Here is a 23,207-nt window from a genome sequence, read left to right on the forward strand (position 1 = left end):
ACTGTCCTGGAGTTGGAAGTCCAAGATTAGGGAAATAGCAGATGTGTGAGCAGGCCTGTGACTTGGTTTGTAGGCATCACCTTCCTACTGTGTCTAGAGTTGCATGATCCCCCGTCCCTCTCTCTTTTCCTTCCCTCTCTCCTTCCTCTCTGTGTAATGTGTATATATGGGCCTTCTTATGCCATGGTGCACACATGCACATATGGATGCCCTTTGGGTGTTGATCCTTGCCTTCCACCATGTTTGAGATAGGGTATCTCTTGGTCACTGTGAGAACCAGACTAACTGGCATTCCAGCTTTGGGATTCTCTCGTCTCCTGTTGCTGCAGGTGTGTTTGGGATTAAGATGTGTGCACTACTTGTGTCCAGATTTATGCAGGGTCTGGGGATCCAAACTCAGGTTACCAGGCTTGTGCAGCAAATGCCTTTAACCACTGAGCCATCTGTCCAGGCCAGGATTCCATTCTTTTTTTGTTTTGTTTTGTTTTCTTAGTTATTTATTGTTCTGTTTGCTTTGCTGTAGGCTTGTTGCTTTATGCAGGATTTATTTATTTATTTATTTTGATCTTTAAATATTTTTATTCATATTTACTTATTTATTTATTTATGAGAGAGAAGAGAGAGATTGGGCACAGCAGGGCCCCTAGACAATGCACATAAACCCCAGATGTATGCACCTCCTTGTGCATATGGCTATGGTTTTATATGGCTAATGGGGAATTGAACCAAATCCTTATCTTTCCAGACAGGTGCCTTAACTGCTGAATTATCTCTGTAGCTCAACAGTGAATTTTTAAAAAATTTTTATTAGCATTTTCCATGATTATAAAAAAAATCCCATGTTAATTCCCTCCCTCCACCCCAACACTTTCCCCTTTGAAATTCCATTCTCCATCATATTACCTCACCATCACAATCACTGTACTTACATATATACAATATCAACTTAGAAGTACCCTCCTCCCTTCCTTTCTCTTCCCTTTACGTCTCCTTTTTAACTTACTGGCCTCTGCTACTAAGTATTTTCATTCTCACACAGAAGCCCAGTCATCTGTAGCTAGGATCCACATATGAGAGAGAACATGTGGCGCTTGGCTTTCTGGGCCTGGGTTAGCTCACTTAGTATAATCCTTTCCAGGTCCACAGGATTCCATTCTTTAGGGCTCCACTTTCATGAACTAATTCCTTCTTAAAGGTCCCACCGGGGTAAGGATCTGAACACATAATTCTTAGGGACACACTCAGATCACAGCAAAGTGCCAAATAAGCATGGCTGACCCAAGACCCCTGTAAGATGAACTGTGGGCTGTTGCTGGCTGCTCCTTGCTGGGGGTGGAGGGTGGGCTAGGAGGGGCTTCATCTAGGTTTGAGCACCTTGGTGCTTAGTGTGATGAGCTGTGAGATGCCCTTGAGGAGGTGGCTGCAGCAGTGTGAGGAAGGCACCATGTGACACCTGCCTTCTCTCTCCGCCCTCCTGTAGCCCCAGCCTGGGACTCTCTGGCCTTCATTTTTCCCCTTCGCAACTCCACTGTCCATTATATCCCCTTCCCCTCTCAATTAGTCTCTCTTTTACTTTGATGTCATCTTCTTTACCTATTCTGAGGGTCTTGTGTAGGTAGTGCCAGGCACTGCGAGGTCGTGGACATACAGGCTATTTTGTGTCTGGAAGAGTGCATTGTAAGGAGTCTTTTATTTCTAAGGTGAAAGGCAGGGGGAATGGCAGGAGGGGAAGATGCTCCTTGGACTGGAGGATCCAGGTGCGTCCTGGCGAGGAGGACGGGTGCAAAGGTGAGTTGGTTGGCTATGGTCAGTGCAGTCTGCAGCCTGAGGATGCCTCCCTGCGGGTCCTCGCTTTCAGTCTCTTCAGCCCACGGTGGCTGGGGTGCACCAGAAGGCCATTCTGAGCAGCCATCCAGGCTTCTTGATAGCGCTGCTCCTCCAGGCAGCGCTGCCCGTGGTGCAGAAACACGTGGGCTGTGGGGACCTGGCCTGGCTGCTCCCATAGGCTGTCCTGGGCCCTGACTGGTGACAGTGTGAGGGCCTGGGCAAAGGCTCCAGCAGCGCCTTCCTCATCTCCTAGGCTCAGCAGCAGGCGACCTTGGGAGCAATAGTCCTCTGCCCGCCTTGGCAGGTCACTGTCCCTGGCATCCTCCTGAAGCACATGGTTCAGGTCCCTGAGTGCTCGGTCAAACTCCTGCAGCTGGGCCAAGCAGGTGGCTCGTAGACGCAGGTGACAAGGGCTGTTACCACTGGCCAGGACAGCCAAAGAGCAGTAGCCCAGCGCCCGCCCAGGCTGTCCTGTGTCCAGGAGGGTGCCTGCTTCCTGAGCAGCAGCCTGCACAGGGGACACAGGGAAGGAGGAATCACATGATCAGCTCCTCCCCACAATCTGCTGTCCCTGGACAGGCCTGGTGCAGAAGTGCCACCTGTTATAGGGACTGAGCCAGGGGCAGAGGACCCCTCCTTGTGACTCTTGCCATCCTCAGAGCTGCCTGACAAGCTCTGACAGTGTCCTTTGCTTAGGGTAGGGGTGAGGTACACATCTGGGCTTCCAATGGATCACCTGGATCAGACAGCCCTTTCAGCAGCTCTAGAGCCCCACCTGCTGGTCGTTAGGGCGCTCACCACGGGGGAATCCCTCCCTCCACTCCTGTAGACACAAGCCCCTTTCATCAAGCCCCTTGGCCAGCTGCTGCTAGGCCACTCTTGAGGCTCCCTGATCTCCCTCTCTTTAAAAAAAAACAAAAAACACTCATGTTTTATTTATTGCGAGACAGAGAAAGAGGCAGATAGAGAATGGGCATGCCAGGACCTCTAGCCACTGCAAATGAACTTCAGACGAAATTGCTTCCTTGTGCATCAGGCTTTCGTGGGTACTGGGGACTTGAACCTGGGTCCTTAGACTTCTTAGACAAGCACATTAACCGATAAGCTATCTCTGAAGCTCAAAATCTTTTATGCCAGGTCCTCTAGCAAATGAACTCCAGATGCATGCACCACCTTGTGCATCTGGCTTTATATGGGTACTGGGAAATGAAACCTCGGTTCTTTGGCTTTGTAAGCAAGTGCTTCAATTGCTAAGCCATCTCTCCAGTCCTCCCTGACCTTCAGGACAACGGCAGACTTGGCCTCTGGCATGCAAGGTCCCTGGGTACCCTGCTTCAAGCTCAGAGGGGCCGTGCACCCTGTACACTTAGTGGTATTCTACTGCTGACATATGTGCCAGTGGTGTACAAACGTCCCTTGATGCAGCCTCGCCCTGTCCCCAGGAGCTGGAGTCACTGTGCCTCACTTTCCTGGACTCCTCTCCCAGCACCTGTAGCTAGTCAATGGAAGCCTACCTTCCCTTGCTCTCCAGGCCGCCTCATTTTCTGAACTGAAGCCGAATCCTGCTTCCCAAACCTACCCCGTGTCCACTTCATTTTCCCCAACTATTCAGCCAACCAGTAAAACACACCACCACACCTCCCACAATCCACTCTCTTTACAGGGCTCCTCCCTTGCTCAAGAACCTACAATGGAGCCGGGCGTGGTGATGCATGTCTTTAATCCCAGCACTTGGGAGGCAGAGGTAGGAGGACCACTGAGAGTTCAAGGCCACCCTGAGACTACATAGTTAATTCCAGGTCAGCCTGGGCTAGAGAGAGACCCTACCTCGAAAAAAAACAAGAAAGAAAGAACCTACAATGGGGCTGGAGAGATGGCTTAGCGGTTAAGGCACTTGCCTGCGTAGCCTAAGGACACCAGGTTTAAATCCCCAGAACCCATGTAAGCCAGATGCAGAAGGTGGTGCATGCGTCTGGAGTTCGTTTGCAGTGGCAAGAGGCAGTGGCACACCAATTCTCTGTCTTTTTCATTAAAAAATTCCTATAATGGTTCCCCTACCTCCTGAGAAATAAAGTACACTGGAGACTGGCCTTTGAGCGTGACGCGATGCTTCAGAGGACCCTGCCTCACGTCATTCAACGTCCTCTATCCTACATCTTCTCGCAGGGGAAAAGCACACAACATCCCAAGGGTTCTGCAGGGACATTGCTTTGGGGAGTAAATGCTGAATTCAGTGCTGACGATGCCAGCAGTCCCTGCTATGCCCCAAAGGGCCCCGGGTTTAGGCTTTTGCAGCCCGCCAGGGCCTCGCACGGGGGCACTGTGCCTGCACTCTAGACTGAAGGCACCAAGGCAAGGCCGGGCACCTGTCAGACTTGCACTAGGGGACCAGCTCTCATTCCTTTCAGTGTGAGCCTGCTGGTGCCCCTTGATCTCTCTGCTGAACTGCGTGGAAGAAGTCGTTGCCTCGCGCTGCTACACGCAAAACAACGTTTCTGGCTGCAGTTGCAGGCGCTCCGTGCGGCTCCCGACGCTGCGCAGGCGCAGTGCCGCGGGGCGGCCCCCCGGCTGGGCGGGCGCAGGAAGGGGGCGCGGCCACTTCCGGGTCGGCCTCTGTTGCCGGGCAATCGTCTGCGTTTTGCCAAAAGCAGTCTCAGAGACCCCTGTCTATTCGTCTGAGTGTTGCACATTCCCCGCAGTATCCTCGCGTTCCTGAGCATGACACTTGGTCCCCCAATCCTCCGGAAGCTTTGGAAGCCCCCTCCTAACCCATCGCCCTGGAGCGCTGTGATACTATCCCAGCATCCCTTGAGCTCCGGAACCTTCCTGGAATTCTGGGATCCCCAGCACCCCTCGGTCTTCGGGACTCCTCCCCGCAGGCTTCCATCCTACGCTCCTCTTCCCAGCGCGAGGGCTTCGGGACCCCGTCCCAGACCTGGGTGCTCTGTGATTCCACATTAACACCTTCTCTTGGCTCAGAGGCGCCAGACCAGACAACACTGTCACATCCCCTGTCTCCTCAGCTTCCCAACACTACTTAGCCTCCCTGGCTGTGGCGTCCCCTCCTCTGAGACTCATGGTGGGGTTTCTGTTCCCATGAGGCTGCAGCTGTCTTGAACTCATCCATGGAGAGAAGGAGGCACGTAGAGGGACATTTACTCTAGGTCTCCTGGTGACCCTGAGTCTCTCTGACTCCAAAGCTCAGTTCCATGCTACTGGACCAATGCCTTCCCAGCCTGACCTGGGGCCGCTCTGTTGGGCTTCCTGCCAGGACAAGGTGTCCCTACCCCAAGTCACCTGTGGCTTATGTGCTCCAGGCAAAGAAGTGAGGGCTGGGTATTGTTCAGGGGTTTTCCTGGGCCAGGTCTGGCACCCCCTACTCTACTCCCTCCCCAAACCAAGGGAACCTGCCAACAATGGAAGAGTGGCCTGGGGTGAACCTAGGGATCTGAAGTTTGTGGTGCTAGTGCAAGGCCAATCTGGGGTTCACCTGTGCACCTGGATAAGGCTCTGCTGCTCTGGGAAGTCGAGGAGACGCAGGAGGAAGCCGAGGTCCTTGGTATCTGTCTCTGCGAGGCTCTGCAGGTCGCAGGCTGCGGCTGATGCATCTCCCTTCTTGAGCTTGAGCAGGCCCCTCCTGGCCCTGGCAGCCTCTGATGGTGGATTAGCGTGCAGAGTTTCTGCCAAGTGGGCACCAGCTTCCTGGTACTTCCCTGTGAGGGAGGTGGTGTCAGAGGAGAATGGTCAATGGATATACATGGGACTGGAACAGAGGTACGTCTAAGTAGGGTAACACTTGGCTCTGGGGGTGCTACCCTAGCCTCTTCTACTTTATGCTGGCTGTAGTCCAGCTGATGGTCACAGATGCTACCCCTGGATGAGTACAGCAGTATAAGGGGGTGATTCCCTGAAGTCCCTGGTGGGCAAGAACAGACTGCAGAGTGCTCTCTTTATATGAGAGATGACAGCATTCAGAGAACCCTCACAGAGAATACAGTGGGGGACAGAGGGCCATACCCCCCACTCACAGGCCGGGACATACCCAGCACTGTGTGGATGTCTGCAAGGAGGAGGTGCCAGCTCAGCTGTGCAGTGTCAATTCTGATCATTGCCTTTCCCACAGCAAGAAGGCCCTGGGTGTCCTTGTCCCCAAGGGGGACCCCAGAGTCCAATCGCTGGCTCAAGAGGCCTCGGCATCGGGCATGGAGACCTTGAGTAAGAGGCACGTGGGCTTCTGGCTTCAGAGAGCGGATCTCAGGGACCACGGTCTCTGGGTCGAGCTGCAGAGCAGAGAACATGTCCTCCACAGCTTCCTGCAAAGGATTAGGGTCAGTGTGTAGATTCATCCCACAAATTGTGAGGAGAGTATGGGGTTCCTAGGGGCATTTCACTGCCTGGATGGCCTGACTCTCCGATGGAGGAGGAAGGCCCTGGGCTTCTCTGCCCCCTACCGCAGTTGCTCAATCCTAGGTGAGCCCTAGATGGGAAGGACAGGCCGGCACCTGCAGCTGGTCCAGAGTCAGGCGCACGAGGGCTCGTCCACACAGAGCCTGCACATTCCGTGGCTCAGCCCGCAGCACAGAGTTGAAGTCAAACATGGCAGTCTTCTTCTGGCCCAGGAGCCCGTAGCAGCGGGCTCGGGTGAGGAGGGACTCCGTGGCCTCACTCCCTGCAGGAAGTGATGTGGTCAGGTCATTGCTGCAGTTAGACTTCCTGTCCAGGGCTTCACCTGGTGCTCAACGTGGGTGGGCAGAGGTGCCCAGATCCTAGGGCCCACCCTGGGGAATGTATATTCCACTGGGCACCAAGATTGAGGCTGTCAAGATCACAATTACAGGGCAGGAGGAGCCCAACCAGGATGAGTGGTGTGTGAGGGGGCTGGTGAATTGCCAGGGCTTTCAAGAGGGGGCAGCTGTCTCTAAGGAGAAGCCTGATGAGGGCTAGTGGGAGAAGTTCTTAGACCAGGGCAGGGAAGGACAGCATGCAGGAGGGTGTGAGGCTCAGGCTGGGAAACGAGGGAAGAGACTTTGAATTTTGGGAGGAGGAGCCCCTTCCCAAAGAGGATGCCACCATCTCACTCCTTTTGGGCATCTGTTCTGTGCTGGACACAAGGAACAACACATTTAGCTCTGCAGGCCCCTCTGGAAGTTGCAGGAATGAGCTTCCTAGCCCACTCCCCCTGCTTCCCTCCATGTGGGTTCTCTGTCACCTGCTCTGAGGAGAGGGCAGTGAGGCAATGCTAGCATGAGCCACTGGGATGCCACTGTGGTCTGAAAGGAGGTCCATACTTACAAATGCCTCCACACCCCAAGGACTTATTTAGAGCCCTTCCTTCTGAGCACCTCATGCCCTGTATCACAACACCTACAGCAACCCACCCCAACATATACAGAGCAGGCCCTATGCCCAGGCAGACATGGGTGGGGCGGCAACACCATGCCCAAGGTGGGTTGGCTTGGCATGGAGGCCAAGTAATGTGTACTTAAGCCTTTCACTACCACGAAGGGCTTAATAGAGCCAGAACCTATTCTCGCCTTCGTTAGAGATAGGCCTGAGCAGGGTGGAACCTGCAGGGTATGGCAGGTCAGGAGCAGAGCAGGGGCCTAATTTGGGTCGCCCCCTGACCCAGATCCTCCCCAGGCCTTGATAAGTTCACTGGGCAGTCAGCACCTCTGCATAAGGTGTCCTCTGCCAGCAGCCCCACTGTTCACACCACGCATTCTCTGGAGCAGAGGAACGTGGACTGTAAGTGTGTGTTCGGGCCCATGTGCCTCATGCACCTTGTGCAAGACTGAACCTCTGGGTCAGATGGGAGGCTCCTACCTGCAGCAAAGATGGCCAGGGAGAGGTAGGCAATGGCCTCCCTGGTATGGGTCCCACTGTCCAACCCGCCTGGCCACGACCGCAGGATGTTCAGGGCCCGTACATGACAATGGCTTTGCAGCAGCTGCCGGTCTTCATGGTGGAAAACATCCAGGGTGTGTTGGAGGCAGGCCGTGTCCCCGGTCTGGACTACTCTCTTCACCAGCTGTGGGGGTGGAAACAGTCACACAGTCCTCTCTGACTTCCGCTCCCTTAACCCTTCTGCTTGCTCTTTCCAGTCTGCTCTGTCCCTGCTGGGCCCTTGCTTTCTACCCAAGAACCAGGGGACGTACTGTCAATTTCAAAGCGAGCTTTGCCATGAATTGGAACCCTAGATATTTAAGCCTTTGAAGGTATTGTTGTTCTCCCTCAGCTGCTGGGGTTTCCAGAGAGCTGGGGTTGCCTGCCCATTTGGAACAGGGAGGGGTAGGGTTGAGAGACGTGGCAAGGTGGCAAGGCTGGATAGGGCTTTCGTGTTCCTGAGCTTTGATCTCCTCCACCATCACCGAATGACAAGTGTGAGCAAAGGATCGTTATGTCATCAAGTAACTGGGTCCTGAGGTTGCTGTTCGGAAGGCGTGGAACAAAATCCCAGGCTCTGTTCCTAGTCTGGCCAGGATGTGAACTCCATGTGGGCATAAGCTCTGTCCCTGGCTCTATCCCGAGACTCACTGCTAACCCCTGCTGTTCTGACAGGAGGACAGGTTTCATGCCCTCATGCCCAGGGCACTGGCAACAGGAGTCTAGGTAGGCTAGAGGAGAATGAGGGGACTAGCAGGACCCTCAGCCTGGACTTCAAGGTTTGAAATGCCCTGGAAACACAACCTGTGGACTGTGGAGCAAACAGGAAGCCCTCCAGAATACCTAAGGCAGGTGCCACTCTGCCATCCTGGGAGCAGAGGGTCTTGGAGGGGTCAGGTGGGGATTTAGGGATCAGGGCCTCTATTCTCCTACTCTACGCACTTTTCTACCCTGGACAGGATCATGTCCAAGCCCAGGGTTAGGGAGGAGCTCAGCCTATGAGCAGTAGTTTCTTGTTCACTTTTTCTTTCCTTTTTTGAGGCAAGCCCAACAGACAGGTCTTTGTTTTTTAAATGCAAGACAGTGAGAGAATGAGATAGAGACAATGAGATAGAGAGAAAGAGAGAGAGAAAGAGAGAGAGAGAGAGAGAGAGAGAGAGAAAGAGAGAGAGAGAAAGAATATGAAAATGAATTGGTTCACCAGGGCCCCCAGCCACTGAAATTGAACTCCAAACACATACACCACCTTGTGCACATGGGCGACCTTCTGCGCTTGCATCACTTTGTGCATCTGGCTTGTGTGGGTCCTTTGGCTTCGCAGGCAAGCGCCTTCACTGCTAATCATCTCTCCAGCCCTGTTGTTCACTTTGCTTTATACCCACAGTCAAAGCACATGGGAAGCACCTACTGCATGAAGCAAGCTGCCAGGCCCTAGGCACCTGCCTTGGTCGGTTCCCACAGGCACAGATGAGGGGGCTGAGGTTCAGAGAGGAGAGGGTTGGCTGCAGGTAGCAGAGCGGGGCTGAGCAGATTTATTTACTCCAAAGTCCAGGCTGCAGAGCGGGGACCACAGGATGTCTGGTCTGCAGAGCTGTGCTCAATCCTACCTGCTCTGCAACAGATCACCTGGGCCTTCTCACCTGGTTGGCATCGTAGCAGAAGCCCCTCCGCAGTTGCAGCAGGGCCAGTCGCACCAGCACAGGGGCTGCCTGGGGCCTCCGGGACAGGGCCACCAGCAGGGACTTGTGGGCATCATCCAGGTGGCCTAGGCGGTAGAGGGCATCAGCCACCAGGAGGTGCACAGTCTCATCCTCTGGGTCCAGCTCCATTAGTAGCATGGCCAGCTGGTACACACCGTGGGCATCGCTGTGGAATAGGTGGCTCAGCAGGGCTGTTCCCTTCCCTCTGCCCTCGACACCCCCAGGAGGCTGGGCCTCAGGGAAATTCTGTCAGTAAGCTCCTGACTAAGGCAGTCCTCCTCCCACCTGACTAAAGGGGAAGGCCACCTTGTCCCTGGATGCCTGCTCTGTCCCCCCCTAGTCTCTCATCTGCCTTTCCTGTTACTCCATGGGATAAGCACTTTACAGAAAGAGGAATTTACATTGCATAATGATCAGTGGTGGGGCTGACGTGGAGCACACCCTGCCCAGTTTTCTTTTCTGCAAACACATAGGTTTATAGTTCGGCCTTGTTGAGCTCAAGGACAGGCTGTCTGCAGGCGGGGGGGGGGGGGGGGGGGGGGGGGGGGGGGGGGGGGGAGGGGGGGCACCTGGCATGCTAATGAAATCCTGCCAAGTAAAGGAAGTCTCAAATTGGACATTTCCCAGAGGGAACAGGCCATAAGCCAAACATATGACAGCTCCTACTTACCAGCAAATTGAAGCAACACCAGTTCACGCTTGGAGACAGAGGCAGCCCACAGGTAGGTGTGTATGTGTGTGGGTGGGGGGACTGACAGTATTGGTCTCCTTCCTGCCACCTCCCAGCCACAAGGGTGCAGCTCAGACACCTGGAGGGTCACCTGCTGGAGTGGCTAAGTGTGTAAAGTGAGCATGAGAGGGCTGGGCTGCCTGGGCAGGGTGGACTGCCTGAAATCAGAAAGACCGACCCGCAAGTCGCTCCTGTCGTGGAGACAAGGTGCTATCTACCATGCCTGGAGCAGCCAATGGCATGGCCACAGGATGGGACACTGTAGTCCAGGTTGGCCTGGAATTCACTCTGTAGCCCAGGCTTAGGGGGGCTTCCAGCTTCCTCCCGCATCCACTTTACACACTTAGTTGCCTGGGTGGGTAGGCCTCCAGTTGTTTGACCCACATCCTGGTGGCTGGGAGGTGGTAGGAAGTAGACCACCACTGTGAGCTCCCCCCTCACCTGTGGGCTTCCCTCGGCCTTCAGGTGTGAACTGATGTTGCTGGAGGGTGGGGCCTGTTCGATCTGGGAACTGTCTGCTTTGAGACCATCCTCCTGCCTCAGCGTTCTGAGTGCTGGGTTCACAGGCAGGAGTCGCTGCACCAGGCTCATTTCTAACTTTCTACGGAGAACGCCTGCAGTGCACAGATATTTGAGGCTAAGAGTCCTAGGCTCAGGGGCCAACCCCACATATTTGCTTAGGGAAGTCGTCCAGCTGCTCCGCCTGTCGCAGCTCCCGCCCCCCGCCCCCGTGTAGTTTGTTCTCACCCCTCCAGCGCCCTGGGACTGGCCCCCTTCGCAACCTCCTTCAGGCAGCCGGGCGCACTCTGGGGTTCCCGCAGCAACATCCTGCGGCCCTCCTCCCGGAGAACGGTGAGCAGCAGTCCCCGCTGGTTCCAGGGCACGTAGGCTTTGGTGGCTAGCAGCGCCTCCTCGGGCCGCAGCCGGCATGCGGTGACATAGTCCAGCGCGCCCAGGAACGCGCTGCCCGCCAGCACCCTCAGCAGCCCGCGGCCGCACAGCGCCAGCACGCAGCCGCTCGCGTGCTGCGCCCCGCGCTCCACCACCGCCTGGAAGTCGTCGCGCGCGCGCCGCGCCTCGCCCGCGTGCAGCGCGCAGAAGCCGCGCAGCGCCAGCAGCGGCGAGCGGTCCCCGGCGAGGTCCCCGGGACGCCTGGGCCGCAGGAGGCTCTCACACTGCGCGCGAGCTCCCGCCACGTCCCCGGCCAGCAGCAGGCACTCGGCCAGGCGGGTCCCCAGGGCGGGTCGCGCCTCGGCCGTCGCCACGCGAAGTAAGAAGCGGAGCGCCTGGGTCACCGGGGTCAAGAGCTCGCGTCCCGTGTCCTCGCGGAGCTCTGGGCGGTTCCGCACGGCCTCTTGGAAGCGCGCGAAGCCTTGGTCCGCGGCCTCCTGCGCCAGGGCCTGGACGCGCTCGCGGTCCCCGGCCGAGAGCACGGCCTGGAACTGCCTCCGCGCCCCCGCGGGACTCTCGCGGAAGGCCTCCTGCAAGTCCTGCAGCACGTCCCGGGTTCTGCCGTCCAGGAAGAAGGCCGCCGCCGCGCGGGTGACTAGCAGAGTGGCCCGGTGCTCACCTGGGGGAGGAAGCAGAGGCGTTGTCCTGCTTTCCTCAAGCTCCCCTGGAGCCCAGTCGCCGCCCTTGACCTTCTGGAGTAGGTCAGCTCAGGGCTGCCTATAACCCAGCGCTCTGGCACCACAAGGACAGGTTCCCTGGGAGGTTCCTCAGCCAATGGAAGCCTCCAGGACAGTTGTGAGGTGCCCCCCTTCATTAGTGACACAGCCAGCAGCTCCTGTCCCCTCCGGATGGGTTGGAGGTTAACCTTACCTATCAGCCCAAACGGAAATGTACTTAATAACACTTACAAGTAAGATTTTTCAGTAATGGATTTTACGATCTCGTCTCCTCTTAAGGGATGTACCCCGTTCCCCACTGTGAGCGCTGGCCTCTGATTCTGTGACCGTTGTGGGACTGCTGTTCCTGGGACAGCTTTTGTTTCCTGCCTTCTTTGGCGTTTTGGAACCCAGTGCACCCTTGTAAGGAACAGAGACCCCCGTGGGTCTAGACGGAAGGGCTCAGCTCTTACCTGTGGAATGAGTGGACCTGGGCCATAGGCAGAATCTCACCATGTTGATTTCCAGCCTGCGTTAAGATGGGGAGTTCACACTTCCAGGAGTGTGAGGATTAATGTGGGGAGTACAACACCACAGCCCAGAGTCCAGTAAAAAACAAAATAGTTTTCACCGAGGCTGGCCATCGACCCACCCACCACGCACCAACCAGCCAACAACAGGGTTCCCTGGCCTGTCCTTGTGGCCAAAGCCAAAAGAATCGAACTGAGGCAGTGTCAACCCTAGGGGCAGCTGAGAGCAAGACACAGATGTTTACATTAGCCACATGATCTCCATCCACACACATTTGACTTCTTTTTTTTTTTTAAGCAATGTTTCAAGGGTCTGTAGGTCAGGCTGGTCTGAAACTCATTTCTTGATATTTTTCCATAAGTCTCTGAGATTCTGTTCATTTTCTTCATATCAGATTTCTATTTCATCTTCAGTTTTGCTGTCTCCATTATGCAGCGATTTAAAAAATATGCATAATGGGCTGGAGGGATGGTTAGCGGTTAAGGCATTTGCCTGCAAAGCCAAAGGACCCAGGTTCGAGTCTCCAGGACCCACGTTAGCCAGCTGCACCAGGTTGTGCATGTGTCTGGAGTTTGTTTGCAGTGGCTGGAGGCCCTGACGAGGGCCCATTCTGTCCCTTCCTCTTTCTCTCTGTCAAATAAATAAATGAAAATAAAAAAAATATATATTATTTGAATCCTTTTTTTTTGAGCAAAAAAGAGGAGCAGAGAGAGAGGAGAGATAGAGAATTGGTGTGTCAGGGCCTCAGCCACTGAAAGGGAACTCCAGACACTTGTGCCACCTAGTGGGCATGTGCAACTTTGCTCTTGCCTCACCTTTGTGGGTCTGGCTTACATGGGATCTGGAGAGTAGAACATGGGTCCTTAGGCTTCACAGGCAAGCACCTTAACCGCTAAGCCATCTCTCCAGCCCTGATTTTTTTATTTGGTCATTTCAGTCATTTCACTTTTCAATTCTAGGATTTCCATTTTTGGGGGTTGTGGTAGATCTGGGCCAGGTCCTTGTATATATTAGGCAAGCACTCTATCAGTGAGCTATACCCCCAACTAATATATATTGCACACATGTGTATGTAGTGTGATGTGGTGTGTGTTGTATATGCACATGTATGTGCAGATGCACATTCCCTGTGTGTGTGTGTGTGTGTAGATCATAAGAGAATATGGGGTGTCTCCCCTGTATTACTTATCCAAATCTTTCCTTGAGATGGAGGCTTTTACTGATTCTGCAGCTTGCCATTATCATGAACCCTAGAAATTAGCCAATCTCTGTTCCCCACAGTACTGGGGTTACAGGTGTGCATGGCCACCCCCAACTTTTTACATGGGTGCTGGGGATTGAACTCAGAAAGTCTCAGGCCCTCTTGCTTGTATGAGAAGTGCTCTCATACAATTAACTGCTGAACCATCTCTCCAGGCCCCCTCTGCTAGTACTTTTAAAATAGTATACCAGATATAGTATTAAAACTGTGTAGAGACTTTGGGTTCAGTTATGTCTTTTTGAAAAATGCTGAATTTGGGGGCTGGAGAGATGGCTTAGCCATTAAGGCATTTGACTGCAAATACCAAAAAGCCAAAGGGCCCAGGTTCAACTCCCCAGGACCCACATAAGCCAGATGCACAAGAGGGCACATGCATCTGGATTTTGTTTTCAGTGGCTAGAGGCCCTGAGCGCCCATTCTCTATCTGTCTCTTTCTCTCTCTCAAATAAATAAATAAATAAAAATATTTTTAAAAAGAAACATGCTGAATTTTGTTTTAGTGAGCAGTTAAATTGGCTGAGCTTGAACTCCAAATTCTGTCCTTTCTACTCAGAGTTGATTGTCCTTTTAGATCCTGGATTTTCCATCTACTGCTTTTCATAGATGACCACATCTCTCTCTATATATGTTTATATGTGTATCTAATTCAGTGGTTAGCCAAAACTGTTAAGATTCAGATTTTGGATTTTGTCCCTCCTGTGATGATTTTCTGCAGTCTTTCCTCCTCAGGATTTTCGCTCTAATTTTAAACTTTTATCACCTGTGTCATGTCTACAGCTTTCTCTTGTACCATGACACACAGATGGTGGAGTTACCTAAGGAAAATAAATGCAGACGTGAAAGCCTCACCTCACTTAGCCCTAATTTCCTGCTGATTGCAATTACTATTCAGTATTTTCAAATAGCTTTTCTTTTTGGATATTTCATCCAAAGATGGCTGTGATGGTTTGACTGTAAAATGTCCCCCCACAGCCTCATGCATTTATGATTAAGTGTTGTCCTTAATCTCCTGCTGGTGGAGCTTTTAGGAGATGGAGCCTTGCTGGAGGAGGTGTGTCACTGGAGGTGGGCTTTTGGGTTTTAAGAGTCCAACCGAGTCTGTCACAGCTAGCTCACTTCTTTACTTCCTTCTTGCTGCTATGGAGATGTGATGCCTGGCTGTCTGCTCCTGCCATGCTTTCCCTTTGATGTGGTAAGTCAGAAATAGACCCTTTCCTTCCATCAGCTGCTTCTTGTTGGGTGTTTTGTCCCAGCAATGATAAGGTAATTGTTATGGTTGCAATTGTTGTCTGTGGGACATACAGCCAGTCATCTATCCCACCATTCCTGGAAGCTAGATATCCTACTGTGAGGTTTAGCATTTTTTTTTAGGCAAGCACAAAATACTGGCATGCGTGTGTGTATGAGAAAGAGAGAGAGAGAGGTGGGGGGAGGGAGAGGGAGGAAGAGAATTGACATGCCAGGGCCCCCAGACACTGCAATAGAACTCCACACATGTGCACCCCCTTGTGTGCATGTGTTACCTTGAACACTCATGTCACTTTGTGCATCTGGCTTATATGCAACCTGGAGAATTGAACTTTAGTCCTTAGGCTTTGTAGGCAAGTGCCTTAACCACAAAGCCATCTCTCCAGCTCAGGTTTTGCAGTCTTGATGGTGGGGAAATATCAGTGCTATCTCATTGTTCTAATTTCCCTTTTTCTGATTATAGTGAGGTTCATTAATTATTTTCCTTTCCAATATGGTGGGCACAAAACTTTTTTTCATTGTTTTAATTTGCATCTGTTGCATTACTGGGGTGCAGGCAATTTTTCACGTGTTTTATTGGCCATCTGTGTTTTCTTTTTGGAGAAAAGCTTTTGCAAATTATGTTATTGTTTTTTTTTCTTACTGATATATTGGAACTCCTCAAATACTCTGCAAACTGATTTCTTTGCCATTGTAGATGTTGGAAACATTTTCTCTTTGAGAATTGTCCTTCCATATTTTATATGTATGGAAAAAATTTAAATTTAAAAAAATATATCTTGAGGGAGGGAGAAAGAGGCTGATAGAGATAGAGATAGAGATATAGAGAGATAGAAAGAGCTAGAGAGAGCAAGAGAGAGAATGGGCATTCCAGGGCCTCCAGCCACTGTAAATGAACTCCAGACACATGAGCCATTTTGTGCACCTAGCTTACATGGGTACTGGGGAAATGAACCTGGGTCCTTAGGATTCACAGACAAGTGCCTGAACCACTAAGCAATCTTTCCAGCCCTAAATTTTAAGTTATTAAAAATATATCATTGGGCTGGAGAGATGGCTTAGTGGTTAAGTGCTTGCCTGTGAAGCCTAAAGACCCCGGTTCAAGGCTCGGTTCCCCAGGTCCCACGTTAGCCAGATGCACAAGGGGGCGCACGCGTCTGGAGTTCATTAGCAGAGGCTGGAAGCCCTGGCGCGCCCATTCTCTCTCTCTCCCTCTATCTGTCTTTCTCTCTGTGTCTGTCTCGCTCTCAAATAAATAAATAAATAAATAATTAAAAAAATCATGTTTTCTGTATTGTCTCCATTTGTGTATTGCAAGAAGCCTACAGTATACAGAAGACTTAATGATATTATTTTACATTTTCCTTTAGCAACTAAAGTGTAGCTATTGATATGATCCACCCAGAATTTACATTTTTCCACAATATAAAGTAGGAAATCCATACCATTCATTGATAACCATTGTAGCAGTTGCCTTCTTGTTGCTGGGACAAAATGCTGGACCACAGGGAAAGGGTTTATTTTGGCTTATAATGCCAAAGAGAAGTTTCATCATGGTGGAGAAAGCATGGCAGAACAGTGGCTGTACATCACATCTTGTCACATCAGCTGGGAGGTTAGCAGCAGGAGTGAGTTATCTTGAACACCTACTGTGGACTAATCAATCTCAGTGTCCTACCCAGTGACATACTCCCCCAGCAAGGCTCCACCTCTTAAAGGCTCCATCAACTGGAGATCAAGCATGAAGCTTGATCACAAACACATGAGGCTATGGGGGAATATTTCATATCCAAACCACCACAATGATCTTTTGCATTTCTTCTAAATTTGTAATACCCACTCTGCCATGTGTTAAGTTTTAGGCATATGTGGTCTGTTTTTGGATTCTAGTTTGCTTTATTGGCCTCTTCATATAATTTCCCTTTAACAGTTGATCCTTCTATTATAACTCTCCTCTTTTCCTTTTGTAGCCTCTCTCCTTCTCTTCTCTCACCTCTGTCCCCCTTCCTTTTTAATTTTTATTTATTTATGAGAGAGAGAGAGAGAGAGAGAGAGAGAGAGAGAGAGAGAGAGAGAGCGAGAGCGCACCAGGGCCACTAGCCCCTTGCAAACGAACTCCAGATGCATGTGGCACTTTTGTGCATCTGGCTTATGAGGTTGTGGGGAGTTGAACCTGGATCCTTAGGCTTCATAGGCAAGTGCTTTAATTTCTAGGCCATCTCTCCAGCCCACCCCTTATTTTAGAAAAATATATTTATTTATTTGCAAGCAGAGAGAGAGAGAGAGAGAGAGACAGAGAAAAAGAGAGAAAAGGAGAGAGAGAGAAAACACTAGGGCTTCCTGCTACTGCAAATAAACACTAGATGAGTGAGCCACTCTGTGCATCTGGCTTTATGTAGGGGAATGGGACCTGGGCCTTTAGGCTTTGCAAGCAAATACCTAAACCACTGAGCCATCTCTTCAGCCCCTGTCTCCTTCTTTTGCCTCATCTCGATGTTCTCTCTCTCTCCCTCTCCCTCTCTCTCTCTCTCTCTCTCTCTCTCTCTCTCTCTCTCTCTCTCTCTCTGTGTGTGTGTGGTGTTTGTGTGGAGGCCAGAGGACATATTCAAGTGTCATCCTCAAAATGCTTTTTGAGTCAGAGTTCCTCATTGGCCTGGAGCTCACCAACTAGGTTAGACTAACTAGCCAGTGAGCTTCAGGGACCTCCCTGTCTCTGCCGCTCCAGTGCTGGGATTACAGGCATGCATTATCATGTCTGTTGTTTTATATGGGCTCTAGTGATCAGACTCAGATCCTTATGCTCATGAGGCAAGCATTTTAGCCATGGATCTAGCTCCTCACCCCCTCCTCACTCTTTTGTGTCTTAGTATTGACCTCTTGCCCTTGATTGTAGTATCACATCTTTCTAACAATAGATAATGAGTCTGTCTCCATATAGATGATTATTCTTCATTGTCTTTTAGTGAAGTTTTATATTTTCTCCATAAGATCTCCATGTGATGTGTTTCTGTGAATTAGGTTATTTTTCTGTTGCTATGGTAAATAGGTCCCTCATTTCCTTTCTCCCTCCCTCCTTCCTTCCCTCCCTCCCTCCCTCCCTTCCTTCATTCCTTCCTTCCTTTTTAGTTTTTCAAGGTAGGGTCTCACTCTAGCTCAGGCTGATCTGGAATTCACTATGTAGTCTCAGGGTGCCTTGAACTCACAGTGGTCTTTCTTTTTCAGCCTCTCAAGTGCTGGGTTAAAGCATGTGCCACTACACCCTTCTCAATAGTACATTAAAAAAATAATATAGTTACAGTTCCTGAAATTTTTACATATAACTTAATTTGGAAGTATTGCTAAATTTTGTTACTCTGTCTAATATTGTTTTGTATTGTCTTTTGGAGTTTCTAAAATAAAAATAGTAGTTGTGTTGCTTCATTTTTAGTCTTACCTATTTTATCTTGTTTTCTTATTGCATTGACTCAGATCTCTAGTACTTGATAAATGGGAGAGTGGGTAGCCACCTCATTAATGATTTTAAATGGAAGAATTCTGAGATATCACCATCAAGTATGATTACTTATGCTACTTTTTGATAGACATTATCTTTCTCAATTAAGTTTCCTTACATTCAGTGGTTGTGAACATTTAGAGAGGATGTTAAATATTGTAACATAGTGTACTGAATATATTGTAATGATTGTATGCTCTTTATTCTATGATTGAATACAATGAATTATTATGGAAACATAAAACTGCAAGCTATGTATTATTTAGCTGAGTTTTGGCTAACAGACATACCATAGCCAAGATATGGAGCTAACCTAAGTGTCCACCAATAGATACAAGAATATAGAAAATGTAGCATATTTATATTTAAATATATAAGATGGAATTTTATTAAGCCACAAAAGTGGTGAAATTCCATCATTTGTGAGAACATGGATGGATATAGAGGACATTGTGTTGTTTAGAACAAGCTAGACCCAGAAAAGACAAGTGTTTTACAATCTCAGTGTGAAATAAAAAAACAAACTCTTTCATAGAAATCAAGAGTGTAACTGGTTATTAGAGGCTGGGGATGATAGAGAATGGGGAATGGGAAGTCAGCGGGCACAAAGTTGCCAATAAGAAGGGTGAGTAGTTCTGGTGTGCTGCAGCTTAGCAGGGAGATTACAAATAAACACAATGGCCTGTGTATTTCAAAGAATGGCCTGTGTATTTCAGAGTTGCTCAGGAGAGGACAGAATGTTTCATCACAAGGAAATGAATAATGTTTGAGCTGATGCACATACCAATTACCCTTATTGATCTTTATATAGTATATACATGCATCAAAACTTCATATTGTCCCCATAAATTAATAGATGTTCACTAAAAGAGAAAGCTATCAGTTAACAAAAGAAACTGAGACTTTGTACCAGTGAGTGATTGTATCAGTTAACTACTGTGTGTAGTAAGCTGAGAGAAAGTTTAGTGGCTTAAACCAACACTGGCAGTTCTGCTGGCCTTAGCTGGGGTCACATGTGCCTGCATCTAGTGGAAGAGGGGGATGGAGGGGGCCTCACATATTTATCAGCTGAACCTCTGATATAATTTGGATAAATATTTCCTAAAGGCCCATGTATTAGAGTCTTGGTCCTCAGCCTGTTATACTATTGGGAAGTTTTGGGACTTTTAAGAAGTTGGGTTTACAGTCAGGCATCATGCCAAGTCTCTTATGGGGGAAACTAACTGCTTTCTGATTATACTTGCCCATTCCATGACAGTGAATTCCTGCCTGGTACTGAAAACCTAATCAAAAGCCTATGGCTTGGGCTGGGGAGATGGCTTAGCAGTTAAGGCATTTGCCTGCGAAGCCTGAGGACCCTGGTTTGATTCCCCAGGACCCATGTTAGCCAGATACATAAGGGGGCACACATGTCTGGTGTTCATTTGCAGTGGCTGGAGGCCCTGGAGCACCCATTCTCTCTTTTTCTCTGTGCCTCTCCCTCTGTCTCTCAAGTAAATTAATAAATACAATATATTTTTTAAAAAGCCTATGGCTTGAGAAGTCATCAGCCCTAGGGGGAAACTACTACTGTTGTCTGGCTAAATGCATGTATTATGTCCATCAAACTGCCCTCTGTTTATGCCCAGATATTAATGCTATACGATTAGAGTAGCTTCTCTTTTCAGATGGCAGTGACCACTGGGGTGACTTAAAACTTGTCAAAGTGCTGAGAAGTAACAGTAGAATGTTCAGTACTAAATGAGACACCTCTATCACACCCTCCAAGGCTCAGGGACCATTGCACAAGAGGTGGCCAAAAGAACATAAGAGCCAAATGAAGAGGAGGAATGATTACAATACTGTCTTTCAGACACAAAGTAGTCTTGATATTTATTAACTCAAAGTGGCTGATACTACCTACCTACACAAGACCCGCATAATAGGATAAAAGTGAATTGCTGGGCATGGTGGTGCATACTTTTAATCCCAGTGTTTTTGTTAGGTATGAGTTTGGAGGATCACTGTGAGTTTGAGGCCAGCCTGGGATTACAGAGTTCCAGGTCAGCCTGGGCTACAGTGAAACCCTACCTCAAAAAAAAAAAAAAAAAAGACATTAAAATAGAAGAGAGACTAGTTAGAAAAAAGAAGGGATTCAATGGAGGGGGCACTTGGATGGGGAAAAAGGGAAAGCTGTGGGAGGGAATTATGATCATGTTAGATTGTTTATATTTATGGAGTTGTCAGTACAATGTTGAAAAAAGAAGTGGGGCCCAGTGGGAAGACTCATAGTCATAAGGAGACATGCTCTTGAAAGGGGTCTTGGGACCCTGGCTCTTCTCTCCCTTCAGCCTCTTGACCTCCATGAGGTGAGCATCTTCCTCTGCCCCCACCATGATGTGCTGCCTCTCCACAAGCTCAAATGCAATAGGCCAACTGAGCACAGATGGAAAATTCCAGAACTGTGAGCCCAAAGAAGCCTGCCTTTCCTCCTTTAAGTTGATTATCTCTGGCTTTTTGTTACAGTGATAGAGAGTGGACTAATAACATCGTTCTGTATCCTCAGTGGCTGCAGGTCCGGCTCACTTGGTACTTGGAACCCTCCAGGGTAGATTGGAATCTATATTGTCCCTCAAGACCTGGACTCCAGAACCCTGTGACCTTGCTTGCATAGTCTGGTGGTCCCAGCAAATAACAAGGCCAAGTAGGTTTCTGTTGTGGGTAACAGACCCCACCTCTTGTTTGAAGCCACCATGGCCCTATTTCCTATCTGCCCCAAGAGGACCTTGATCAAGTGAGAGATGTGACTTTACTGTTGTAGTTTGGACCTGAGATGACCCTAAGGGCAGATGGGATTTGGGGAAGTGATTGGATCGGAAGTGAGGGCTCTGACCTACTCTGTATTTACCATATGATGACATTATTGGTAGGGAGTAGGAGGTAAGGCCTAGGTGGAGGAGTAGGCCAGTGGGACATGCCCTAGAAAGACATACCAAGTCCCCAGACTCGCCCTGGCTTTCTTTCTCTACTTCCCGTCTAACATGAGCCGAGCAGCTCTGTCCTATCTGGCACCACACTGCTTTGCCTCTATCTTAGCACACAATCGAGCCAGCTGACCTGGACTCAACCTTTGGAAGCCACAAGTCAGTGTTTTCTCATCTACAGCTATATTTTAATTTGTATTTATTTATTTGTATGTGGGTATGCATGGGTTCAATGTGCATGTGGCAGTCAGAGGATAACTGAGGTGTCTGTGTTCTACTTTCTTTGAGACAGAGTCTCTTGTGGCTGCAAACGAACTGTCAGACTGCAAAGGAACTTCAGACTAGCTGGCCCCGAGAGCTTCAGACTCTCCTTGCTCTGCTTCCCATTGTCCTAGTCTGCCAGGATCACAGATGCATGTGCCACGCCTCCCGGCCTCCCTGCATCTGCCCTTCCTCTGGCTCCAACGGCATATTCCACCCACAAGAGCCAGAAGAAACTAAAAGGACGGCTCATCAAGTCACAATTTAGAAATGCCCCCATTTCTCTGAGTATAAAATACAAAGCCCCCTAGAGCCCAGCCTGCAGCAATCCTCTCTTCTTCCCACCGTCCTGAGCCATTCAGGGGTAAAGACATTCCAAGCTCTTTCTTCTCACAGGCTCTACCTGCCTTCTGCTGCGTGGACTTCTTCAGTCTCCGTTCAAATACCAGCTACTCTTAGAAGCCTTCCCTGATCAACCGCCTTGCATTTCATAAAGTAAGAATTTTGTTTATTCCTTTTTGGGTTTCTCTATCTTGTCACTGTGGTTGTCCCCAGTCCTAGTACCACTTCTACCATAGACAAGATTGTCTCCACAGCCCTGGGGGGATATGAATCGCTTTCCTACCTTTAGGTCTGCTCCCCATTGAGTCGGACTGGAGGGCCTGGCCGCATGCCATCAGGCAGTCCTCAAACCTGCCATCACGGAGCAGAGCTGCAGGTGACAGGGTATTGCTGCAAGTGCCCCTGTGGTCCAGGGCCCCCAGGAGTTCCCTCTGGCTGGTGCTGTCTGCGGCCCCTGGGTGTCTTGCAATGTAACTCTGGAGGGTGCTGATTAGCATGGGGAGATAGGGCTGCTGGTGGGTGTGGACGAAGGCCACAGTCCGGTCTGCGCTAGAGGCAAAGGCTTGGAGGTAGGCGGCCAAGCCTTTGTTAACCTGTTCTGTGGACAGGATCCAGGCCAGGGCACGAGTCAGCTGTAGCTCCAGGATCTGTTGGGAGTGTGCTTCCAGCAGATTGCTACATCGCTGTACCACTTCCTCATGGTGCCCACGGGCCAGCAGGCCAGCCAGCAAGTGCAGGACAGTGGCAGGGTGGTCAGGGCAGAGGGCACCAAGAAAGGCAGAGGCCAGAGACCCATTCAAGGAGACCACTGCCATACCATCCCAGTGGATGGCAGGGATGTGGCTGTCCCCACGGCACCAAGCTTCCAGGGTGGCCACCACAGGTGCCCCTGGGTTCTCAGCCAGGGCAGCCTGTACTCGACGCACTGCCGAGGGGGCGTGGCAGCTGAAGGCAGCCAGGTAGAAGGCTGTGGCTAGGGGTAGCTCCCCCAGGGCCAGGTGCTGATCTCCTTCCTGGCAAAGGCAGGCCACGAGCTTCTGGGCTGACATCTTATGTGTTGGTTTCACTGACCCGTGTCCTGTCCTCATGGGCACCTGCAGGAGAGGGACCGTAGTTAGTGCTTTTTCACTCCCTCTGTAGCCGCCCAAGCCTAGCCTCTGAGCAGCCTGCCACTCTGCTACTGAGACGCCAGAGTCACTGCAGACCCTGCTGGAGGCGACCCAAGAGTAAGTCACTAAGGGCCATTTGTGGCACCCCTTCAGCAGTCTCCACGGGCCAGGGTGGGGTGGGTATGCCAGGGCCTGCCAGGCTGGGGTCACAGCTACTGCCACCTCTTGGGCTCAGGTCATTCTGACAGAGTC

General features: G+C 50.5%; 1 protein-coding gene across 1 annotated transcript; it reads right to left on the reverse strand.

Annotated features, from left to right (window-relative positions):
- Positions 1-1,055: 1,055 nt before the first annotated feature.
- Positions 1,056-22,895, reverse strand: Ttc34 (tetratricopeptide repeat domain 34). Its single transcript, XM_045150368.1, has 8 exons — positions 22,130-22,895; positions 10,888-11,710; positions 9,351-9,576; positions 7,651-7,855; positions 6,330-6,496; positions 5,870-6,140; positions 5,326-5,540; positions 1,056-2,335 (listed from the first exon to the last, which is right to left on the reverse strand). The coding sequence occupies exons 1-8, from the start codon at positions 22,893-22,895 to the stop codon at positions 1,808-1,810; spliced, it is 3,201 nt and encodes a 1,066-aa protein (XP_045006303.1). The 3' UTR covers positions 1,056-1,807.
- Positions 22,896-23,207: the final 312 nt, after the last annotated feature.

Source organism: Jaculus jaculus, chromosome 5, assembly GCF_020740685.1.
Source record: "Jaculus jaculus isolate mJacJac1 chromosome 5, mJacJac1.mat.Y.cur, whole genome shotgun sequence".
Lineage (NCBI taxonomy): Eukaryota > Metazoa > Chordata > Mammalia > Rodentia > Dipodidae > Jaculus > Jaculus jaculus.

Excerpts from the sequence above, each read along its gene's own strand:
- Ttc34 (XM_045150368.1), bottom strand. The coding sequence starts at position 22,895 with ATGTCAGCCCAGAAGCTCGTGGCCTGCCTTTGCCAGGAAGGAGATCAG. Across the intron at positions 11,711-22,129 it reads AATGGGGAGCAGACCTAAAG|GTGAGCACCGGGCCACTCTG; the intron begins GTAGGAAAGCGA and ends TTCCTCCCCCAG. Across the intron at positions 9,577-10,887 it reads AGTCCCAGGGCGCTGGAGGG|CGATGCCCACGGTGTGTACC; the intron begins GTGAGAACAAAC and ends CCTATTCCACAG.